The sequence below is a fragment of the Rhinolophus sinicus genome, linkage group LG09 (genome assembly GCF_036562045.2).
Source record: "Rhinolophus sinicus isolate RSC01 linkage group LG09, ASM3656204v1, whole genome shotgun sequence".
Lineage (NCBI taxonomy): Eukaryota > Metazoa > Chordata > Mammalia > Chiroptera > Rhinolophidae > Rhinolophus > Rhinolophus sinicus.
Window position 1 is genome coordinate 115637561 of NC_133758.1, and position 21427 is coordinate 115658987.

Genomic DNA, 21427 nt, shown 5'->3' on the forward strand with positions numbered 1-21427 from the left:
GAGAAGCACCGAGGCAGAGAAGCACCGAGGTAGAGAAGCACCGAGGCAGAGAAGCACCGAGGCAGAGAAACACCGAGGCAGAGAAGCACCGAGGTAGAGAAACACCGAGGCAGAGAAGCACCGAGGCAGAGAAGCACCGAGGTAGAGAAACACCGAGGTAGAGAAACTCCGAGGTAGAGAAGCACTGAGGTAGAGAAACACCGAGGTAGAGAAACACCGAGGTAGAGAAACTCCGAGGTAGAGAAGCACTGAGGTAGAGAAGCACCGAGGTAGAGAAACACCGAGGCAGAGAAACACCGAGGCAGAGAAGCACCGAGGTAGAGAAGCACCGAGGTAGAGAAGCACCGAGGTAGAGAAACACCGAGGCAGAGAAGCACCGAGGCAGAGAAGCACCGAGGTAGAGAAACACCGAGGTAGAGAAGCACCGAGGTAGAGAAGCACCGAGGTAGAGAAGCACCGAGGTAGAGAAGCACCGAGGTAGAGAAGTCCGAAGCCTGCAGCCTCCCTGTGCGAAGCATCGCTGCTTCAAGGTCTGCAGGGATGATACTGTGGGGAAGGATGAGGGGAATGCACGCGTGATCCAGCCTGGCATTTCTTTGTTTACCATGTAAAACAATCTCCCAACTGCACCTCAACCCAGCAAGTCTGGTGACTGCAGGGGAAGCCGTACAGTCGTGAGTAGTAAGTCCAAGGGTGTCCGAGAGACCACACACAAGTGATTGCAAATAGGAACCCCCAAGAATTTATGGGGCTTCCCCTGCCATATCCCAGGCCCCTAGCATGGTTTGGGCATATGATGGCATCTCAATAAAGATCTGTTGAACAGAAACAAACACATACACACATCATGATAGCCACGTGTGTCTGTTGTGTTCACTGAGGCAAGTACCTAGAACCAGAGAATATTAGTTGAAGGAAAGAACAAACAAATGGCAGCCCAGAGTCTTATAAGAACCTTCACTTACGAAGTATTGCTGGGAAAAAGTGCCACCTTTGAGTGAGTTCTCCTTAAGGGATTCTGTCTGGTAAAGAAGAACCCCAGGGAATGAGACTTATTTCAACTTGTTTCAGTGACATGGATCACCCTTGAGATTGCCTTCCCCCACTGCTCTGGTCCCGGTCCCATTACAGGTTAAGCCCAGAGGACCTACTGGCTGAGGCCTGAGGAGGTCATTAAGACGGTGACCCTTCAAAGCCAGCACACCTGCTCAGCTGCCATCTGTGCAAAGATCACAGTTTCATATGACAGCATTGCAGTGGCGAGGGAGGAGGTCTGCTATGGGCACGTGACCAAATACACTTTATCCTGTTTGCTGTGGGTTGAAGTTTTTGGTGGGGGAGGTGGGATGGTGGTCCTTTTGGAAGATGTAATTAAAGCTCTTTTGTATTCAGTTTCAGAGAGTTTCCAAAAAATCTCAGTGGACTCCAGTCAGACCCCGTGTAATACAGCCTTTAAAACAATAATGGAATAATACAGAACATAAGTGACTTTCTTAGCAGAAAGGAATTGCTCTAAGGAGCAGATTCCCTCCCTTGTTGAGAAAACACTTCGATGCACCAGATTCAAGGTAAAAGTCTCGGGGGCCAAATGGGCTGGAACTGTTCCGCTGGACGCCAGCATGAGGATGCGACGGCATCCGGGAAAGCCGAGAGAAAATGCAGCAGAGCCTGCAGGACTGGGCCAGGTGGATGGAAAGCTCTGCGCTGCTGTGTGATGACCTCCCCTCTGCCCCACGCCCAAGGAACAGCACAGAGAACCTGGGACAGATGTACCTGTGTGTCTTGGGGGTGGGGAGTACAAAGGGGCGGCTCACAGACCAGGCACACGCACTCGGGGAGACCCTGCAGGTGCACAGACGGGGGGGAGGGGGGGCATGAAGACAACGTGACAGCCAGCAATTCACAGACCCCTGGGACGAGGGTCTCTGGATCCTCAGTGGCCTGAAATGGGGCAGGTCTCCCCACGTCTCCTGCAGGCAGGACAGACCCTGTGACGTGTGAGGAAAACGAGCGAGGACAGTGAATAGTTTCCAATATAACTCGCCAAGAATTAAAACCGAGGTGATCGGCAACAAAGAAAACACTAACTGGGATCGGCTTCTCCACGGTGTGGTGTACGGATGTGTGCAGCTTCTCTGTAAGCGGCTGTGCTCATTTCCTCAAGTCTGATCAAAGGAATTGCCCTTATGTAACGCCTGTAATGACTCCAATATGCTTTTATAAGTAATAACTTTAAAACTATAAACGTTACAGTAATGGGAGGAGAACAGGGGTGTTAGGAAACCAGGTATTTTAAAAGGCCTCAGAAACAGCGGATCTAGAGTCCCCATTTTAAAGCAACAGTCGTTTTAGGTGTAGGCCTGAAACCAGTATAAAGTAGATGCAAATCCATGTTTTTGAAAGAGGATGGCCAGACTTGCAGAGCACCAATATAAGGAGCTCTGAGGACCCATTCCCCAGCAACAATGATAAAAATTATAAGTAGCCATTTAAAGTCTCCAGAAATGGTCTCTGAGGGCACACAGCAAGTGAAAAAACATTATTCAAAAAGTATGTTAAAACTAAGTACAGCAAGATTCTGTGGAATCGGACCTGAGACCTGCTTCCTGCATCTCACCCCCAAGATGGAAACTCCACCCCAGACGGGTTGGGACAAGAACACAGACCTCCCTCTCCCCAGCTCCCAGTCGGAGGGCTGTCTTCCCAGGAGGAGCAGAATGTCAGCACTCCCCGCCCTGCCCCAGGTGGGGCTCCCTTCTGCTGCCCAGCCCTCATTCATGGCACGCAAGCTCTACCTTGAGAATAATGGGGCCCGACCACCGTTTCTTCTGCTCGGGGAGCGGTGGCCCCCCCCGGAGAGGCATGCTGAAGAAGGCCCGGGCCACTGCCCACCCCACTCCATCAAGCACCCAGCTCCTCGAGCAGGGCGGCAACAGAAGCTATAAATATACACTCACTGCCCTTTCTTCCAACAGCCTCTTCGCAACACACACAAATTAAGTGAAATAATAATTATAGAACCTATTGTTAGGTTTGAACATTTGTAAATGTTGTATGTATAACCATAACACCGGGAAGGGGAGTCTATAAGGAGGTAACATTTCTATGCCCCAGAGGAATTATGTTAGCTTAAATTTGAAGTGAATTCTGGTGAGTAGATGTATGTGATAAGCCCTACAGAAACTACTAAGGATATCACTAAAAAACATATAACGTAAGAATCACTACAAAATTAAGATTCCATGTGAGAAACTATTCACTTAATGCCAAAAAAGCAGTCAAGGATAGTGGAACAAAAGAAACATGAGACGTTTAGAAAACAAAAGTGAAATGTCATATGTAAACCTAAGTATATGAATAATAACATTAAATGTGAATGGATTAAATAATCCAACTGAAAGGCAGAGATTGTCAGATCACACAAGATCCAAAAATATGCCATCTACTGGAGACACACTTTAGATACAAAATACAAATAGACTGAAAGTGAAAGGATAAAACTAGACAGGTCATGCAAACAGCAACAACAAAAAAAGTGAAGCAGCTATACTAATAAGATAAAAAAGACTTTAAAACAAAAATGTTACTGATGCAAAGAAGAGAGATTTTAAAATGATAAATGGGCTAATCCATCAAGAAATACATATATTTGTTATAAACACACACACACATAAACAGAGCACCAAAATACATGAATAAAAAAATGACAAAATTGAAGGCAGAAATAAGACAATTTCACAATATTAGCCAGAAAAACCTGGCAGATGATCAATAAGGAAACAATAAACTTAAACAACACTATACACCAACAAAACCTAAAAGGTATCTCTAGACCCATCCACCAAACAGCAGCAGAATATACATTGTTCTCAAGTGCACATGGAACATTCTCCAGGACAGACGATATGGAAGGCCATAAAACAAACTTCAATACATCTAAAAGAACAGAAATGATACGAAGTTCTATTGATTCAATGTTCTTTCTTGGTGATAAAATAAAATTAGAAATACATTACAGAAAAACATTAGGAAGCTTACAAATATGTGAAAATTAAACAAAACCCCCTAAATAACCAATGAGTCAAAGAATAAATCACAAGGAAAACTGGAAAATACTTTGAGATAAATGGAAATTAAAACTCAAAATACCAAATGTTTGGGGTGTGGCAAAAGCAGTGATTAGAAGGAAATTTATAGTTTTAAATTCCCATATTAAAACATAAAAGAGATCACAAAACAATAACCTAATCTATCATGTAAGACACTGGTAAGAAAAAAAGTGAACTAAACCTAAAGAAAGAAGGAAATCATAAAGATTAGAGTAGAAATTAATGACACAGAGAAGAGAAAAGCAATAGAGAAAATCAAGGTAACAGAAAGCTGTGTCTTTCAAATGATCAGCAAAATTAACGAACATTTAGCTAGATTGACCAAGTGAAATAGAAGACTCAAATTACTAGAATCAGAAATTAAAGATGGGGCATTACTACCATCCTTATTTAAAAAAGGATTAGGGAAGAATACAATGAACAATTTTATTTCAATACATTGTTAAATTAAATTAAATGGACACATTTTTAGAAAAACAAACACTGCCAAAACTGACTCAATAAGGAAGAGAATATAAATAAACTTATAACAAGTAAAGAGATTAAATCCATAATTTTGAAACTACCCATAAGAAAAATGCAGGCCTAGATGACGTCACTAGTGAATTCTAACACACATTTAATGAAACATTAATAGCAATTCTTCATAAATTCTTCCAAAAAAATAGAAGACAAGGAACACTTCCCAACTTGTTCTATGAGGCCAGTAGTGTCATGATACCAAACCAGGCATCAGAAGAGAAAAGAGAAAAAAACCATAGACCAATATCTATTATGAACACGGACACAAAAATGCTCAACAAAACATCAACTAAATGAATGTGGCAACATTACAAAAAAAGAATTATACACCATGACCAAGGGGCACTTATCCCAGGGATGTAAGGTTGGTTTAACGTTTCAAAATCAGCGAATGTAATACACAACCTGAGTGTCTCAGGAGTTGCAGAGAGAGCATTTGACAAAACCCAACGTTTTTTTATGATGAAACAGAGGCAGGCTTCTCACTAGGGCACCAAGGAGAACGACGACTAACATTACACTTCATGACGAGGAGCTGGCAGCTCTCCTCTAAGCTCGGGCACGAGAAGATCAGCTGTTTTCACTCTCACAGCTGCTCCTCACTGTACTGGAGGCTCTGCCTGGAGCAAGCAGGCGAGAAAGGGAAACAGAAGACCCCATGCTGGAAAGGAAGAAGCAACGCTGCATTCAGAACTGGCCTGACCAGTGCATAGAAACGCCCAAGGAATCCACGAAGTACAGTTAAAACTAAGAAATCAGTTCACAACACAAGGTTGCAGGACACAAGATCAATGTACAAAAATAAACTGTATTTCTACCCACTTGAACAATCTGAAAATGAAAACAATTCCATTTACAATAACATCAAAGTAAATACAACACTTTGGATTAAATTTAACAAAAAAGTACACAACTTATATTCTGTTAACTAGAAAACGTCACTAAAACAAATTAAATAAGATTTAAATAAACATAAAATGTACTATGTTCATGGATCAGAAGACTTAACATTGTTAAGATGTCAATATTCCTCAAAATTACACAGAGATTCAACTCAGTCTCTATCAGAATCCCTGCTGAGTTCTTTGTAGAAATCACAAGCTGATTCTAAATGCATATGGAATTGCAATGGACCTAGTTCAGCCTAACTATCTTTAAAAAAGAGGAACAAAGTTGGAGGGCTAACACTCCCTAACTTCAAAACTTAATACAAAGCAACAGTAATCCAGAACAGGTGGCCCCAGCATCGAGATACAGACACAGATCAATGAAACAGAATTGAGAGTCTAGAAATACACCTGTGGGTGGTTCTATGGTCAACTGATTTCTGACAAGGTTTACAGGATCTTTCAGTGGGAAAAACAGTCTTTTCATCAAATGGTGCTAGAAGAACTGGATAGCACCTGCGAAAGAATGAAGATGAACGTCTACCTCTTACACAGTTAACACAGGTTTGCTCAAAATGGACCAAATACCTAAATGGAAAGGTTAAAAATATAAAACTCTTAGAATCATAGATTGTGGTAAATCTTCATTGTCTCTGATTGCACAGGGGACTCTTAGATATGACAAGAAAAGCGTGAGAAACAAAAGAAAAAAATAGAACAATTGGGCTTTCTGAAAATTAAAAACACCCGTGCTTCTTCGAATGCTATCAGGAAGGCGAAAAGGCAAACCATGTATCGAGACACAATATTTGCAAATCATACATCTGATAAAGGACTTGTATCTAGAATAGACAACTCTTTCAACTCAATAATAAAAAGACACACAACCCAATTTTAAAAATGGGCAGAGGCTATGGCTAGACATTTCTCCTATGAAGATACACAAATGGTCAGTAAGCACATGGCAATACTTCAGCATCATTAGTCTTCAGGGCAATACAAATCGAAATCACAGGGAGATTTACTTTACACTCACTGGGATGGATAAAATTACATTCAGACACTGAAATGTAATGGCAGATGCGAGCCTCGTGCCAACAGGACTGTTAAATGTTGAGGACAATTTGGAAGACAGTCTGACGGCCCCTTAAATGTTAAGCACAGAGTTACTACATGACCCGGCAATTTTGCTCCAAGGAAAAAACCCGAAGGAAAAAAGACATGTCCACACAAAAACTCACACGTGATGGTTTCTAGCAATATAATGCATAATAGCAAAGGTGGAAATAACCCAAACGCCCATTAACAATGAATAAACAAAATGCTGTAAGTTATTTGGCCATAAAAACAAGTGAAGTGCTGACAACATGGATAAACCTTAAAAGACGCTAAGGGAAAGCTGTCAGTCACAAAAGACCTGCGTTACATAATTCTATTTGTATGTTGATAATAGATGAATTTACAGAGACAGAACATAGATTGGCGGGGGCTTCAGGCTGGGCTGAATAGAACGGCGATAGATGAAGGAATAGGGTTTCTTTTGGAGGTGACGACCATGTCTTAAGATTAACTGTGGGATATTTGAACATAATCATGAATATATCAAAAAGCACTGAATTACACATTCGAAATAGGTGACTTTTAGGATATGACGTATATCTCGAAAAAGCTGTTAAAAAGCAAAGAAAGAGGATGGCCACAGTTTAAAAATACTAGTTACAAAATGTTTGTGGATTGTGATAGATTATAAACATGGCCCCAGTTCTTTGTGTCTTCTATACCCAGGCCCCCGCCATGTGACCCTGCCGTGTTTTTCCAGTAAGGTGGGGAACTACCTCCCGACCCTTTTTCTTTAGCCATCGACTTGGTTTGGCTGAAGGGATACTGGCGGGTGTGATGAGACCTGAGGCCTGAAACACGCTTGTGCAGTTTGGCCATTCTTACACCTCTGCCTCGCAGACACTGGTCAGACGGCAGTGGGAGACGGGGGCAGAGCCACCCCAGCCGAGCCCTCCTGGGCCAGCCCACCCGCAGATTCGTGACCATGTGTAAGTGGATAAGCCACTGGGTTTCATGAACTTAGTTTTGCTGCTTTTGTAACAAAATCTAATGTATGCACAGCGTTTTCTCAAGCTTTTGATAAAATGGAACCCATAATCAAATTTGTAAAATGCTTCTAAACAATGACACATGTTGAGGGTTCATGCATTTTCTCTGAGTGTGTGCGCGCCCACACACACACTTGAGGCTAACGGAGCCCAGAGGACATAAATCTTGTCCCAAATCCCAATCTTTGAATAATTTTCAACCTAAAATACAGTTCCGACCTGGCAAAATTCCTGTGTTTGGGCTGTGTTTACAACTAGAATTCATAATCTCATCATGTACAGTGAGTTTTCCAATGACACGTCTGCTGCCTGCTTTGCACACTAACTCCTGGCAGGCTGGTGTGCACCATGTGCAATCTCTCTGTCCAGCGGAGAAGGTGACGGACACTGCCAAGGCCGTGGCAGGATCAGGCCTGAACCTGCTCCTCTTAACGGAGCTGCTGAGTGCAGACAGCCTGTTTCTAGAAGCAGCAAGCTAAGAGCGAACGGTGCAGACTCTTGAAGGAAAGCAGGTTTCACCCTGTCTAGAGATAAATGGGATCTGGATAAAAGTCTCTCTCAAAGGGGTCAGCCATTGTTATTAGCTGTTCATTAAGCCAGTCAGAGCCTGAACGCTGCCAGACTCGTCCCATTCCTCCTTTCACATCCAGTCGTAGGACCAGGAAGGAACAATTCTTGAGCAAAGGCCTGGGATGTGCTAGAACTCTACATCTGTTCCCTCATTCATTTGTTCATTCATTCATTTGTTCATGGATTCCTTGAATGTGTCGTTACCCAGCACGGTCCCACACGTCAGGGATAAGTCTGTTTCAATTCATGTGAGTGACGGAGAACCCAGTCGCTGAGATACTAGCAAGTCTGAAGTCTGAAGTCAGGCGGCCCAGCTTGGACAGAGCGTCCGTTCCTTCAGCTCATTCTCTCATTGTCCTGCTCACAAGCCTCCATTGCTGAGTTGGCCTGATGGTCCAAGATGGCTGCTTCATCCTGAACCATTGCATCTGCATCCAAGTCAGAAGGGAGGGCGGCACTGGAAACGTGTGTGCTCCTTTCTACAAATGCAATCCACACACCTAGGCTGCTACCTTGGCTGACCTCTCAGCAAGATAGTATCGTTCAGACTCACTGATTAAAACACTAACTCCCGCAGGCTTACTTCTGGCTTTCATTGTCACAGAAACTCCTGCTCAGCACCAAGCTGAGCCACGGTGACAAGTCTCTTCCATTCATTGCAGGCAAGAACAGTGGCAGCAAACACCAAACAGTGGCCAAGCGTGGCCTCTTCTAAGTGTTTCATGCTCCTTTCACCCTCACAAAGACCTGTCCTACAGCTGGGGAGACTGACACAGACGGGCAGCCAGACAGGCCTGCAGGAGCCCGGGGTGCCTGGGCACACAGCACTCGGCACCCTCCACGAAATGGGCACAACGCGAACCTCTGGCTGGCGTTAGCACTCAAGGTCAACTCCTATGGAGATGCCACCAGACACCTGGAGACATGAGCTTCTGCTCTGGTACCAGGATCACTGGCTGAGTCAGGGATGAGAAGGCTTGAAGACAGTTTCCTGGTGCTTTCATGCCCAGGAAAGACAGTCAGGAGTGTTCACGGCAAGAAGGGCCTGGACAGGACGAGGAGGGAGCCCCCTGCCATTTCTCTCTCCATGTCAACGCCACTGTATCACACTGACATGTGTGACTCTGGGTTTGGACACCCCGGATTGTGTTTCATGAAGAATCCTTTATTCTTTATGGCAATGTTGTGGAAACGTCTAATCAGTTTATGTGTTACAGGAAAATACCAACTTTACAGATTATTTAAAAATGTATTCAGTTCAGTGTGTCAGTGAGTAAATAACCCACAAGACATTTTTTTCCTAATACAATTCCGTATGTCACATTTATTTACCAGCATCTGTCCTCACCACGGCACAACAATCAGCACCAAACTCAGAAGTGGGCGGCAGCACTGGGCACACAGACCGCGCCAGTCAGAGGGTGTCTCCTGGGTGCCCCGCCCGTCCTGCCGGCTCCACCAGACACGCCTGCAGCCTCGCGAAAGCCAAGTAGCTAAACTCAGACATCAATCACCCAACGACCGGGCACGGGCCGTAAAGCTTTATGTAAGCATTCCTAAGGGCAAGGGGTGTGAAATCTTCTTCTCCTTTTGATGACCCTCATTAAATGTGAACGGAGTGCGTACTGAGAACCATATTCAGTGGGTTCACCTGACAAGTGACGGTAAGACACACGGTCCCAGCGCACTGGCTCTGAGCCCCTGCAGAACTCATGTTCACTCCCCAACATGGTGCCTCCACCCAGCACTCAACAGTCATTTTCTCCATAAAATAAAAATATTTCAACCTAATACCCAGGACTATTTAACAAATCTTTGCTTGTGAATTCTAACTTTAAAAATATTAAACAAAGGAAAACAAAAAGAGATTTATCAACTTAAATTAATCTATATAAAAAAACATTAAACAACAAACTAAAAGGAAATTAGAGCTCAAATTCATTTAGAAACTTTGAAGATATTTTAGGTAACAATGAATTTTTAAAAAGTTGTACTGGGATATAAAAATGCTCATAGAAATGACAACAAAATCATATGATTCCAAAAAGTAAATGGAAAAAAGACATGAAGAGACAATGAAGCAGGAAGAAATCTAAGCAGTGATGAGCACAGGTGAAGTCTCGTTTTTCATTCGTGGAAATGAAAAGCAGCCACAACAACCTCCTTTAGCTTCTCCAATCAGGGGAGACCCCTTAAAGGTACAGATTGGATGCGGGGGCCACAGCACCCAATCTCGCTCTGGACGAGGGACACACCAGTACAACCATTTCAGAAGGTATTTTGTATCAACAGGACACATTCGGTCCCGGCTCCATCCTGACTCCGCAGCCCTCCCAGTGTCCCCACAACAGGAGCACCTGTCCTCCTGGGAAAAGGCAGTAAAGGTGGGGGCAGATGCTGGGCTGTGTGGGAGCTGCAGGCCGGGCTCACCAGCTCTGGTATTGCTGCTGCCCCTGACCTTCTCAGCCACCATTTCCTTTCCTACACCATGCGGTAACTCAGCCATCTGTCTCGAAAGCTCCTCCATGGTGACACAGCCTCACACTACTGGTTTACAGTAGACACTTAAATGCAAAGTGAAATGCAACATACCTGTTTTTAACGTGTTGGGGGGAACCAAGGCAGTGGAAGCTTCCGTGGACCATTATGGCAAGTCTCGTGCAAAGAGCCTCACACTCCTCCATGCTGGGAGAGAAAGACAGAGACACGTGAACAGGCCATGGCCGAGGATGCAAGGCCTGAACCAAACACCAAAATTAACAAAAGAGTAAAATACCACTACTACAAAGGAGCTAATTATCTATGTAGAAACCTCATGAAACCCAAAAAGCACTTTTAAATGGTAACATTCTATTTAGGTAGTCAACTGCACAATTAACAAAAACATTACTACCACACATGTGAACAGCAGTTACAAAATATATCGGGAAGAACCTCTGAAGAACAGTAGTACAAAAATGCAAAATACGTAAGAATGACCTTTACAAAAAATGTGAAAATTTTATGAAAAGAAACAAGATTTGCTAATGCGTTTAAATGAAATCTTGAATCAATAGAAAGATGTATCAAAAAAAGGAAAAGAATAGATATTTTTTAAATGGCAAATTATTATAATATGAAAATTATTATAATATAAAAATTATTGTTAAATAAAATAACAGTATATGCAAGATTAAGTATAAAATATAATATAGAAGCATAAAGATAAAATGTGACAGGTAAATGAATTACATATTTACAATATATATAAAATACAAAAACCAGTTATATTTTAATACAGTATAATATAAAATACAATAAATAGCACTGGAATTTGAATTATAATTTAGTTTTTAATATAACAATATTATTTCTTTATAAAATATATAATAAAGATTTATAATTTTAATTGCATTATAATAATTATATAAAAATACAATATAAATTATAAGGATATAGTATAATGTCAATCAACATCTTACCACTCCCAAAGAGAAAAATTTTAAAATAACTATAAAGTATACATTTAAAGTTATTTAGTGAGAGGCAGAAAAATGCTGAACAAGAAGAGTAATGAGAGAAGACTTACTCCAGAAAATATTAATATTACTTATACGGCTCAAATGATTAAAATGAGTCAATATGCTAAGGAATTACAAGGCAGGTCACTGGAACAAGACAAGACAGCGCAGAAGACACTAATATCCTAAAAACGTAAGTGATCTGAGTATGTGGAAACTCTTGAGCATAACAGCAGTGGAAGAAACTATGAAGGGAATGTTTGGTATACTTGACAAAGCTAAACTACAAACTTCTAATAAGTGTGTAAAAACACAGCAAACTAACATTGAAAAAATGCAACAGACACAATGGGTAAGGGTTGATACAGTTATTACAAAGAACTCATATATAGCAGTGTAAAAATAAAACAATAATAATCCAATAGAGGAAAAGGGGCAAATAACGTATAGACACTACTCAAGGAACTGTTCGTGGGTAATAAACATACCAACAAATTATAAACTTAACCATTAAATTAAGTGATCCTAAAAATACTTTGTAGCCAAAAAGGTATTTGTCATGTCTCCTTTTAAATGGTGCAGAGGAAACCATTTGTTTCCATCTCCAGTGAGTAAAAACAATCAATTCTAAGATCAGAAAACTACCTACACAGTTAGAGGCATGTTTTTCAATAATTCTAAACAGGCCGTCTCACACACTGCTGGTGGGAGTAAAAATTAGCATGACTTTCTGAAAATCAATTTAGCAATAATTCCTTTTCTAGAAACACACCTTTGGCGACACAGTAAATATGAATTCATATAACAACTTATTTATAACAGTAAAAATCTAGAAACAGGTAATGTTCCACAGTGGATACTATGTACTCATATAAATAACAGTACATCCACGTTCAGTCAGCCATTAAAATGAGGTGTGCCTAAAGTCAGTTAACTGCATGAGAAAAAGGTAATGACACAGCAATGGTATAAGGACACTGCATGTGAGGAAAATCGTACATGTATGCAAAAAATAAACTGGGAAGAGAAAACAAAAAAATGTATGACTATCAGTATCTGAAAAGTGAAATTAACGGTGGAATTTCTTTCCTTCTTTTACTGTGTTGAATCACCCACATTCTCCAGAGGAAAGACATAATTTTTATTATCGGGAACAGCCATAAAGCAGTCTGCTCATAGGGTCTACGTATGTCCAGGTCAAGATTACGTTTGTCAGCCCTCCTTGCAGCCAGACAAGAACGTGCAAGAAATAAGGTCAACAGAAAGTAGAATCTCTGGGTCATGTTGACGAGGCAAGCCCCTAGCCCTGGATTTGGTTCTCTCCACATTCCATGAGCTGGGATGGCGACATGGTGTAAAGAGCCTGTGTCCTTGGATGACCTTGGGGTCCAGCACAGCCCACCAATATGAATTGTTATCACGGGAGAGAAAAATATGTCTGCTCTGATCTACTATAATTTGGGGTCTTTGTTGTAGTGGCTCAACATGAGGTCTACAAAATACACACTACAAACACTCCAACTATGTTTTATAATTTTTCTGTGCAAACGTTATCTTCCTAATTGTTTCTTTAATTAATTTCAATTTAAAACAATCTTACAACATTTTTGTGAGCACATAGTAGGTCTTCTAATTAAAGTGGTAGAATATGAAGTCACTTCTGTATTACAGCCATAAACAGTTCAGGTGAGTGCAGATCCAAATAACAACGGATATTGATTAAGGCCTCCAAGTAATGACTGGGTAATCCTAATTGTATTGTTATCACACATACATGTTCCAAACACGAGGGGCGCCACAAATTCGGAGTCTAAAGGGCAGACTGAGAGATTCTGATGATCTTTAGCATCAAGAATATACAAAGCCAGGAGCTTTGCCACGATGGAAGTAACCTCTGACCGTTCACTCAAACAGTGACCCACATTTCCTCAGGTGTCACGCAGATGGGAACGGAGTACGGTCAGGTAACACAGACACGTAAGGATTAACGTTGGCGTCCATGGCTCTGTGTGGGGTGGGCGAGGAAGCAGCAGTCCTGGTCCTTCCTGGCTGGCCTACTTCTAATTCCTCTTAGTAAGTAAAGAGGGGTACAGGATCCTTGCCCTCACTTTCCTACCCCAAGGAGAGCGAGGAGAGGTGAATTCAAAGGTAAGAGGAGGCTGTGAAATTCGGACACTTCTCGGCCAAAGGCGGCTGTTTTATTTAGGTTTTTTTACAGACCATCTCTCAGCCCAATTTAGTTTTTTAGCTGCCAAATTCTCTTCCCTTCCTACTTGTCCGCAGAAAAACAGAGAAAAACACACCTTTTGCAGGACCAGTGCTAAAAAAAAAAGTGGTACAGATGTATTATACATTTATTATAAAAATGAGAATATAGCTGCCGTTTTAGAATCATGGAATCAATCAGACTGCCCTTCTCTTCATGAATAGTGAGCCATTCAGATCTTTGTACTGTCTGAATATGGACAGATTTATGGAAATGAAGACACATCGTTAATGTGAAACCAAATGAACAGGAGGACATAAGAGAAATTGCAGTTATATGTGCGCTTTCTGAGAACTGTCTGCAGTGATTATAGGTAACATGAGAATTACAAGGAGATTTTAATGTGACGCCGGTTTATCCAGTCTTACAAACTACCCCTGAGCACAAGGACTTACGTGCTAGCATAACGCACACAGGAGAGTCGAGTGTCCAGAAATGGCACAGTAATAGGATCATTTTTAGCAAGAACGTCTGTGCATTATGATAAAATAAAGGATTAGTCAAATTTAATTTGTTTCTATGTAAAATTTTGTTTTCTGAAAAGAAACAAAATAAAAACAAAGTAATAGAAAATCAAGGGCCGCACTCTGGCTACAGAAAAATATTAATAGTTTTGGGAAGAAATTGGCAAATCCCTTTCTCAAGACAACTATAAAACTGGACAAAGAAAACAAAAACCGCTATTTCAGAATTCTGGGTGAGGACCCGAGGCCTACAACAGCCTGAGAAACGCTGAGAGTTGACAAGCTGCTGAGCTTAGGGTGAGAGGGCTGGCGACTGTAGCTCGGCCAGCATGCAGCTGCTGGCAGGCCCGGGCAGGCCATGCGGATTGGCAGCTACTCTGCCACCACTAAAGGGGAGGCACTCAACTTGGACCACTGGGCAATGCCCAGACCCAGCAACACTATAGGTATAGGGGACTCTCTTGGAGCCAAAAAGGGGCTACAGCTGCAGCACCTGGCCTGCGCTGGACTCTACTGGACGACAATGTGTGGCTGTGGCCGCGTTTCATGCCGTGGAGGCCAGAGAGGCCCGAGCCAGCTGCACACTCTGTGTCAACGCGAGGCCAGCCACACGCAGACCCAGGAGAAAGCAAAGCTGGGCCAACTCAAAAGTGGCCTGAACTTGGGCTGTCTTCCCGGTCCACACAGAGTCCTCCTTGGCTTGAGGTGGTCAAGCGCCACCTCTGTCCAGGCTCGGGCAGGTGAGCAGCCTGTGCAAAAGCCGGGGTGACTCCTGAGAACCCAGACTTTAAACAACAAAAACACAATTTGGAAAACAAACTGAGCAGAACAGCAGCAGTTACTCACTCAGGGGGAGAGAGTGTTCATAGATTTATTCCAGACAAAGAAATTCTGGCAAACAGGCACAAATGAATAAACAAATAAACAGACTGGCAATAACAACCACCTGTGGAGAAAGGGAAAAATCAGAACCCAGACATGCTACAATTTATTATCTAAAATGTCTAGGTTTCAACAAAAAGTTTTAAGACATGGAAAAAAACAAGAAAGTGTGGTGCATATTCAGAGGGAAAGCAGTCAATATAAACAGTTTCTAAGTGTCTCTAGATGTTAAGAGTTAGGGGGAAAATATCTTCAATGAAGATACTATAAATATATTCAAAGAACTAAGAGAAATCCTGTTTAAAGAATTAAGGAAAATAATGATCCATAAATGGAGATTCTGAAGGAGATGAAAATTATTTCTTAGAAAAGAAACAAATGGAAATCTTTTAGTTCAATAGTATAAATGAAATGAAAATTACACTACTGAGCCAACAGATTTGAGATGGCAGAAGAATCAGTGAACTTGAAGACAGATCAATAAAGATTATCAAATCTGAGAAAAGAGATAAACAAGATTTGAAAAGAAATGGACAGAAACTCACAGATCTGTGGGATACCATCAAGTTCCAACAAACATATACTGAAATTATCGAAAGGAGAGATCAAAAGAACTAGAAATTCAGTTGATTTAGGGTAGGACTAGCATTTCTAAAAAAGAGAGGGAAAAAAACAGTGAGTCTCACATGCAGTGAAGTATTTGAATAAATTATGGCCAAAATGTCCCCACATTTATTGAAAAATATTAATCTACGTATTCAAATAGCACAATGAACCCCAGGCAGGATCAATAAAAGGGATCTACATCTAGACACATCAAAGGTAAACTCGTGAAAGCCAGAGAAGTCATGAGAGCAGCAAAACAAAGACAGCTAATTGTGTAAAGGAGCATCAGCGTTAGTAATGGCTGACTTCTTATCAGAAACAATGCAGGTGGAAGACAGACAAGACAACAGTCATTAGGAAAACGTGAATTAAAACCACACTTCACTAGGATGGCTATAATCAAAAAGACAGTGTTGACAAGGGTATGGAGAAACTACAAACTTCGTCACGTTCCTGGGAACATAACATGATAAAGCCACTTAGGAAAAAATCTCTGCAGTATATTAAAGTCTTAAACACAAACTTAAACATAAACCAGCAAACTGATCCCTAAGAATCTACCCAAGAAAATAAAAACATAAATACCTATGAAGACATGTATATGGCCATTCACAGGACATTATAACAACAGCCAACAGTGGAGACAACCCAAAGGTCCATCAGCTGGCAAATGGACAGATAAAACGTGCTCTGGCTACACAGCAGATACTGTCCCCAATGAAAACAGCTCACTGCAACAGCAGTGAGTCTCAAACAACCTCAGAAATGAAAGAAGCCAGATGCAAAGGACTACCTACTACATAACTCCATGTGTGTGAAATCCAGAAAACGAAAAGTTTAAAGACAGGGAGTTTGGGGTTTTTGGATGGAGATTAACTGGAAAGAGGCACGAGAAAAACTCTGGGGTGACGCAAATGTCCTAACCTGGATCACAGTGACAGCTGCACAGGTCTATGATTTTACTAAAAAAAACAACCCACACAGTTGTACACGTAAAGTGGGTAAATTATATACATCTACGTAAATTATATTACAAAACTATTAATGTTTTTTTAAATGGCCGTATTTAACCTGGCAGTGAAAACGCAGGAATGGTGAGCCTTAGGCTATTGGTCAGTAAATGAGTGTGAGTTAGAAAAGAGCAGAGAGGAGATTGCGAGGAAAAGTCTAGGCTGGCAGGACACCACGTGTGTAGACGGCACCACCACCCCACCCCTACCCGCTCTGCAGGCCGACTCTGCAGGGACCTGCAGAGGAGCCACCAGCACATATTAGAAGAGCTGGCACTAAGATTTAAGTGAGACAGGGCCGCGCCTGTGGGTTTACAGCATCCAGGACTATTTTTACCTAAACTGACCCTCTTGTAGCCATCAGCTCAGTCTGCTGAGAGCCCCTCAGGGATCTCCCCTCAGAAACGATGGGCCGCCTTCTTATTTACCATGTAGCCAGAAGGTGTGGGGTTCGCGGAGCACAGGCTGAGTGATTCACTGCCCCGGGGACACAGTCCCTGGAGGCTCCTTGTGCTGACACGACTAGCTAGGAACTCCCAGACTGGAAAGCCCTGACTGCGCTTTCCCTCGGCCACTTCTGAGTTGTGTGTGTAGTGAAGGAGGAGGTGACCCCTCTCCACAAACAGAGCCGGCTTGTTACTCAGGTGCGATAAAGCATGGGGTCCCCAGGTTTGCCGTCCTCGCCTGTGCAGGCAGCATCGTCTGTGCCTGCTCCGGTCACGCCTGTGGAAACTGGCCCGGGGCACCAATGCCACCTTGCCGACACTGTCCACTGTTCTCGCCATGAGTACTAAGTCTTCCATCTCTGACCCAGGAGTCTCGTGTCTTCTGTCAGCACCAGCCATGCACCTGGCACGCCAAATCTGATGGCTTATGAATAAGGTAATGTCTCGGATCCGTAACAGTTTGTGACACTTAACTGACAGAGTATTTCACTTACACGCAGGGAGAAAACTCGTGTAAACTTTGAACTCTGACCTCCACTGTATCTCAGAATTTTTATTGCCCAATCACATAGCTGCCTCTCCATGAACAGGTCTTATGAAAGCTAAGATTTGTACTGTTGTGTGGCCAAGAATGTTTTGAAGTCTAATTACAAGACTAATTCTGTGAGGAGGAAAATATGAGACCAAACTCAGAAACCTGTTAAGATTCCTTGTCAGCTCACTCTCCTGCGGGGATAAGAGGCCTTAGACAGAAAGGAACTGAAACATGGCTGCAGGAAGACCCGAGCAGGGCTTCCTCCAATTAGCTCTCCGATAAGCAAAGGCGTGTCCGTGGCAGACACTGGGTTCAGCTCTGCCACGTGCTGGCCGTGTGGCTCTGGTTACGTGGCTTCACCTCTCTCTGTGTCAGTTTCCGAACTACATCATGGAGAGGAACGATTTCATCACCGTGCCGTGTTGCCATAGGGATGAAGGACCACGTGGTAGCCCGGCGCGCAGTCCGTGCTCCCCAGCCTTGCCCTGGGCAGGGCCACGAGGGGCCGTGGCTCACCTGTGGGATGTCAGCACCACGGCACAGCCTTCCTGAACCTCCTTCCTTATAGCTTCCCACAGGAACCGCTTGGAGCAGGGGTCCATCCCTGAGCTGGGCTCATCCTGGAGGAGAGAAAACACACAGTGAGGGACATCAGAACACGTATGAGGCAGACACCTGCCGTGACAGCGCCTGGCCCAGAGGACGCCCCTGCTCCGGTCGCTGCCACACCCTGGGCTCAATGAGGCCAGGGCACCTCCACCCCAGCTGGGCTCCCCTGGGTGACCCGGTTCCTTCGCGCCACCCTGATGTTTTCAAAACACATCCTCAACCTCTATAAAATTTCAGGATGATGGCAGAAAAAGGCTTCATTTATATCACATCAAATAGAGTGAAATTTCTTGGAACCTGAAGCTTTCCCCTTCAATAAACACCAACACACTTCTTACATGAACCATTTTTGAGAGAAATGCTTTTGGACTGCATGATGCATTTCTGTGCTTTTTGAAGTCAGGGAGCTCTAAACACATTCTTCTTAAGAGCTCAGAGTCACCAACTTCCCCAAAGAGAGAAGTAGAAGGGAAGCGAACGAAAAATGGCACTAAGCAGGGAACAGACACCTGGTCTTTTCTGCGAGTTAAGTGGTGGGTGTGCGTGGTCACAGGTGCGTCCCCAGGAGTGTGACGTGCACTGTCGTCAGAGGTGGTGCATTTTCCTGGCCCCACGTAGGTGTCCCTGTGACAGTCACTTGTCCTCTCTGGGGAGAACTCCCAAGGCCCTCTGGGCGTGTCTCAGACCACGTGCTCTGGACACACATCACCACAGTCACTAACGCTCACTGTGACCACATGAACGTGCAGTGTTTCATGGACGGCTTCAAGGACCCCGGTGGACGGACCCAATGTTCAGGAGCATTTTCAGACGAGGAGGAGCCATGCACACATGTGCGAGGCTGGACCCCGCTGTCACTACCCTGATTGCCAGGTCCAAGTCCTGGGCAACCAAGGGAGCCGAGGGCAGGTGTGTGAAGGGCAGCGAGGGGCTGGCAGGCACGGGGTGGCGTGCTCCAGTGGAAGCCCACCCGCTCCAGGCAGCTGTGCCGGCGGGGCTGGTGCAGGGAGATGCCGTGAAGGTGACTGACAGCCATGTCTGTGACCTCGTCAGCGCAAGCGCCTCCTCTCACAAGGAAAACGGAGTTTGCAAGCTGCAGAATTCTGCAAGTGTTGTGTTTATTCTCAGATTTCAGAATGTGGAATTGTACAAAAGCCCTTGATTTTGGATCTTGGGAAAAGCACCCTTAAAGCAGGTGAAAGGGAGAATCAGGTCAGATTCCAGAAGACAAGCCCTAAACGAAGGGGCCACCTTCCATTGTAAGCCTCCTGGGCCCCTTTTAACTCCCCCATTGCAGTGCCGTTGCCACTTGGTGAACGAAGCAGAGAACAAAAGAACTTACTTGCTCCCACTCTTTTCAGTACCCCCCCCCCCCAGGCCTCTCCACAGGCACGAAGCCCTGGGATGCACTCTAGTGATCGTAAGCCAGTCTGTGGAGCTCAAACAGTGACTTTAGGTTATTGTTTGAATGATGACTTTTAGCTACTTTTGAAATGCAAGACAATTGGCTCTATTTCTTGACAGTCACCACCTACAATTACACTTCATGTTGCCAAACTGGATTCACTGCAGTCCCCGCGGGGACCACAGACACCTGTCTCCACTGAGGGCCCTCCCGAGCCCGTACACCCATCCTGCAGCCTGACACCCACCCTCAGGACTCACGGCCGACAGTGTCACTACAGCTGTGACAATCGTCTACCTGCAGGTAGAAAAGGCTCAAAGCGACATGCGGAGACCATGCGTAGGTTGGTTTTCAGATTACACGTGAATTCTGATATTTTTTAAAATACTGTTTGTAACGTTAAATTTTTATTGACTCTTCCATTTGATAAATAAAAGTTGACTATCGAAAACTAAACCTTTTCTTTCTGTAAAATCCCACTGACATTTTAGGTTGTGTTTGGGAAATGTAGCCTTAGGGCAAAAGAAAATATTGTTTCAGAGAGCCAACGCTACAGACTGAATTTCCTCCCTGGAGGAACACTGATGGGTTAGCGCATCTTGTTTGAAGGCAGAGCGTCCCCCACAGCTCGCTGCTCACCAGCAAAAGGAGGTCAGGCCCCCCCAGCAGGGCCAGGGCTGCAGACAGCTTCCGCTTGGTCCCCCCGCTGTAGGTGGCCACCGGCTTGTCCACGTGGGCTTCTAGGTGGAGGCGCCTTACCAGGTCCCCAGCAACCTGGAAGAGAGGAGCTATCTGTGAGCACAACCCACTGGCCGAGGGCATCCCCGGAGCCCTGCGTGCCCCCCACACACAATCCCTTCAGGACATGGGGTAACTGAGCATGAACGGAAGGCCCACCGCTCCAAGCTGGGCTTTCTGTGCCAGTGAGCCATCAGAGTGACAGCCAGGACTCTGCCGTCTGGAGCCTGGGTAGGGGACAGACAGATGTGTGTCCACACTGAGGTGAGCAGGGCAGGCCGGCCGCAGTGCAGCCTGGGCATAAAACCAGAGCGAGGGCGCTTCAGGGGAGCAGAGAACTGTGGGGGTTCAGTGTTCTACAGGAGAGAAAGCCTCCCTTCCCCCCGAGAGGCGCCCGAGTCGGTCCACTCAGAGTTTGGTTCCTACGGCACCCGGGGTGGGGTGAGAAGACCGGCTGTCTCTTATTTATAGCTGCTGGGGACGTAGGACGGTGACTGCACGTCAGCACACAGCCCCTCAGCCCCAGGACAGCTGACGCCCAAGCACGTCGCGTGTCCACAGCTTCTTTCCCTCCAACACCTGTCATCGTTTCCCACGGGAGCCCTCGCTCATTTCCTTCTCTCTCCTCAGCAGAAGCAGCTGAGCCGCACACGGGGCCTGGTGTCTGTGCAGCCCTCGCACTCGGCACTGCCATTCGCGTCCTGCTGCCGTTCGCCAGCGCCTGCCTCTGTCTCTGGACGGGGATGATCGTCTGGGGCCTCGTCATGCAA

The 21427-nt window shown here is 44.3% G+C and overlaps 1 protein-coding gene across 1 annotated transcript in view; it reads right to left on the minus strand.

Moving 5' to 3' along the window:
• Window positions 1-21427, minus strand: part of ABCA13 (ATP binding cassette subfamily A member 13) — a 184248-nt gene that overhangs the window by 4266 nt on the left and 158555 nt on the right. The window contains exons 40-42 of the mRNA XM_074341068.1: window positions 20559-20693; window positions 18422-18525; window positions 10789-10881 (exon numbers count right to left, since the gene is read on the minus strand). Coding sequence (XP_074197169.1) covers window positions 10789-10881; window positions 18422-18525; window positions 20559-20693 — 332 coding nt within the window. The remainder of the gene's footprint in view (window positions 1-10788; window positions 10882-18421; window positions 18526-20558; window positions 20694-21427) is intronic.